Source organism: Canis lupus, chromosome 25, assembly GCF_003254725.2.
Source record: "Canis lupus dingo isolate Sandy chromosome 25, ASM325472v2, whole genome shotgun sequence".
Classification (NCBI taxonomy): domain Eukaryota; kingdom Metazoa; phylum Chordata; class Mammalia; order Carnivora; family Canidae; genus Canis; species Canis lupus.
This window is the reverse complement of record NC_064267.1, coordinates 33,868,999-33,872,572: the sequence shown is the minus strand read 5'-3', so window position 1 is coordinate 33,872,572 and position 3,574 is coordinate 33,868,999. Positions and strand designations below refer to the sequence as shown.

The 3,574-nt window shown below is 55.6% G+C and overlaps 1 protein-coding gene across 1 annotated transcript; it reads right to left on the bottom strand.

The window, feature by feature from the left end:
* Window positions 1-441: 441 nt before the first annotated feature.
* Window positions 442-3,190, bottom strand: NKX3-1 (NK3 homeobox 1). The gene is made up of 2 exons (XM_025463080.3): window positions 2,871-3,190; window positions 442-1,687 (listed from the first exon to the last, which is right to left on the bottom strand). Exons 1-2 carry the CDS (start codon window positions 3,145-3,147, stop codon window positions 1,269-1,271), a joined length of 696 nt encoding a protein of 231 aa, XP_025318865.1. The 5' UTR covers window positions 3,148-3,190; the 3' UTR covers window positions 442-1,268.
* Between the last annotated feature and the right edge of the window lie 384 nt (window positions 3,191-3,574).

Here is a 3,574-nt window from a genome sequence, read left to right as displayed (position 1 = left end):
GCGGTGACCTTTTAGAGCTCTCAAGTCTTTAAATAGGATTTGGGATTTAATGTATGGTTTTAAAGAAAAAATAAGAATTGCTAGTTTAAAAAAAATGCATGTCTTTTAGCCAATTTGGAATCCTCCCCCCACCCTACTTTTTTTCCCTTTTTAACCCCAAGAGAGATAAAGCTTTGGGGGGAAAAAAAAAAAGACCAGATCGCAGGCTAAATAAGGAAGGTGTATGTGAGGTGTGCAGCCAGCCTAAATGTCTGGGCTGAAAAGAAGCCCATCAGTGGGTGACTGTTGCAGAAAATGAACGAAAAATAAAAGGAGGGAAAGGCAGGAGCTTACAGGAAAGAAGTATGTGACCTGTCATGGTGTAGTATGAATTACAGCCTGAAAACTCCAGGAAACTACTCATTCCAATTCTCAGGTCTAGGGCAAAAAAGGTCCAGAGGAGGTGTTTTTACCTTTATTAACAAAAAAATGTAATTACCCTCCCACCCCACACACACACACAAAACAAGCCAACAAGCCGCAGTGCAGAGACTTCTCTTCAGGCCGTTGTTTCAGACATGTGGAGAGTCTTCTGGCCCACCCCTTGCAGTACATTTCTGTTTATACAGCTTGTCCTAAAACCAGAGTGAATGCTTCTTGTTCTACTCGGGCCACCCTGTAAATACTTAGGTTGGCGTGTTATTTAAAAAGGAATAAGAAGAAGCTTATATTTTCATCTCCTCCTCCCCATCTCTGTATCCCATGCCAGTCTGTGCTGAGCATGGCAGGTGTCTCCCTCTCTCTTACAGGGACAGAGAGGAACCTTGATCGTAATCCAAGGCCAACAAGAGGTTTTTGAACTTAAGTGTAATTCAGGAGGTGACACCCTTGTCTCGGATGTACCTTTTTCCCTTCAGGTTTGCACTTTCAGGGCTGATGCTCGGTTATACAAGAAGATGGGGTTGAAACCCCAATCAGAAGCAGACAGCTCATGTAAAATCATAAGAAGTGCTAGAAACAGCACTTGATTTCAAGGAGGTCCCTAAGAGCAAAAAACATCCCACATTTGTGTGTTGGGAGAACCATTTGGATATTATTCGCAGTCCCCCATCTTTCATTGGCCCATCACTGAGGGCTCTGGGATGCCCATGCAAACCTCCAACCACCTCAGGACACACACCTCTTGTAGACCTCTTCAGTCCTCCCTGAGCTTGGCCCCTTTTGCCTTCGAGAGACGCAACCTGGGGAAGGCTGTGTTTGATCACTCATGATTGTCATCTGAGCCAGCATTACCAGAAAGCTGGGTTCCAGCCTCCCAAGCAGTACAGGTAGGGGTAGTAAGGGTAGCTGTTATGCATGGAGATGAGGGAGGCCTGGGGTAAGCCCTCCTCTTTCAGAGCAGGCAGGGAGGAGTGCTTCTCCAGGTCTCCCAGGTCCGAGGTGAGCTGCTTTCGCTTGGTCTTATAGCGTCTGTTCTGGAACCATATTTTCACTTGGGTCTCCGTAAGCTTGAGGTTCTTGGCCAGGTGAGCCCTTTCAGGGGCTGACAGGTACTTCTGGTGGCTGAACTTCCTCTCTAATTCAATGACCTGAGTGTGCGAGAAGGCAGCACGGGAGCGCTTCTGCGGCTGCTTCGAGGTTTGCGGAAGGCTTGGTAAGGAGCCTGCACTGTTTTCACAGTCCAACAGATAAGTCTCAAAGTGTCTATCTGGAAAGGAGAAGGGAGAAGGAGGGATGGGAAGGAAAAGGTTACATGTTAGAGGGAAGAGAACAGAATTCAATCCACCCTTATCTCTTTGGTGAGTGAACAAACAGCCCACTGTCATCTTGGATACATTTCACTTTTTTCACATGACTAAGGAACTCTCCTGAGTGGGGAGTGAGTGAATATGTATATTATGTATTATTTTCTAACAGTCATCAAGAACCCAAAGTTAGAAGCGGCTAGTGGTAGATAGAGCTTCCTGCCATGCCGTCCAGGAGAACTGAACAGGGTCCTGGATGTGTGCATTGATTGCGAAGCGATGGAAGAAGCAAGCAAGGCAGGGAAGACACGAGTCAGACAGCTGGGAATGCAAGACACAAAGGCATCATCAGTGTTGACTTTTGGAGGGAGAGGGTTTGTGCTACAGGAGTTTGTGCTATAGGACGGGTGGTGGGGGCTGTGGGCAAGTTCATTTTCTGGCTTTGGCCCCCCTTTTTCTAAACAGGCCGCTATGATGCCTCATCCAAAGTGACAGGCAAGGAAATAAGTCTGCTCTAAATGTTCTAACGGGACGCCTGGGTGGCTCAGCGGTTGAGCATCTGCCTTCGGCCTGAGGTCGGGATCCCGGGGTCCTGGGATCGAGTCCCCGCATCGGGCTCCCTGCATGGAGCCTGCTTCCCTCTCTGCCCTGGTCTCTGCCTGTCTCTCTTTCTCTCCCTTTCTAGATCTCTCATGAATAAATAAATACATTCTTTAAACAACAACAACAAAATAAGTGTTCTAACGGTGTCCTATTTCCCAAAGGCCGGAGGGGCCTTGCAAATTTAGTTCTTCACTGCCGGTGGAATTGGGAGGCAAAGGGGGTCTCGGCTGGTCAAAGCCCCATCGGTTACTTGTAGGGTGCACTTGGAGCTGCCGAGAGGGAGCGCAGGGCGGGCGCGCGTCGAGGGTCGCAGGGCGGCCGGGCGCGGGCGGCGGCGTCTCCAGCTGGTTCGCGGGGGCTGGGGACGGAGCAGAGGGCACAAGTCCCGCGCCGCGCTGCTGGCGGAGGCGGGGAGGCGGCGGCCGGCGGCCGCGGGGCCCGCATCCCTGCAGCCCGAGCTCCGCGAGGCCTGCGTCCGGCCCCCCGCCCGGCCCCGCCCCGCCCCGCGGGCCGCCCCGGGCCGCCCCAGCCCCGCCGGCTCACCTGGCTCGCCCTCCGCGGGCGCGTCGGCCTCCTGCGGGGCGCGGGGCCGGCCGCTCCACTCGTCCCCGGGCGCGCCGGCGCCACCTCCCCCGTGCCCGGGCTCCGGCTGCGCCTCTCGCCGCGGGTCCGGCGGGCGCGGGGGCTGCGGGCTGCTCGCGTGGTCCCCGCGCCGCTCCGCGCCGTCGCGCAGGATGTCCTGGATGAGGAAGGAGGTGAGCGGCTTGGGCTGGGGCGCCGCCCCCGCCGCCCTGGGCCGCGGCTCGGGAGCCCTGAGCATCCCCGCGGCGCGGCGTCTGCGGCGTCTGCGGCGTCGGCGGCGGCCGCACCACTTTCACTTTCCGCCGCCCGCGCGCACTTATAGCCCCGGGGGAGCGCGCCGCGCCGCCTCCCGATTGGCCGCCGGGCCCCGAGCGCGCCGCTGATTGGCCGCCGCGCGCTCCAGGTGAGGGGGGCGGGAGGGCGAGTACCCCCCGCGGTCTCCCTCACCTCTTCCCCAGACGATTCCTCCCCAAATTCCTGCTCCGACCCGCAACGGAAGTTTAGACCCTCGGGGGAAGGATGATGCAGGAGAGAGATGTTCCATTTAGATCGTTCAAGCGCCTTTGCTGACAAAGGCTGGGAAATCACTCCCGATTCCAGTTTACAGATGCGAATTCTGGGGGCCCCGTGGCAAGGAAAATCTGATAGCACACCCCGGTCTACTA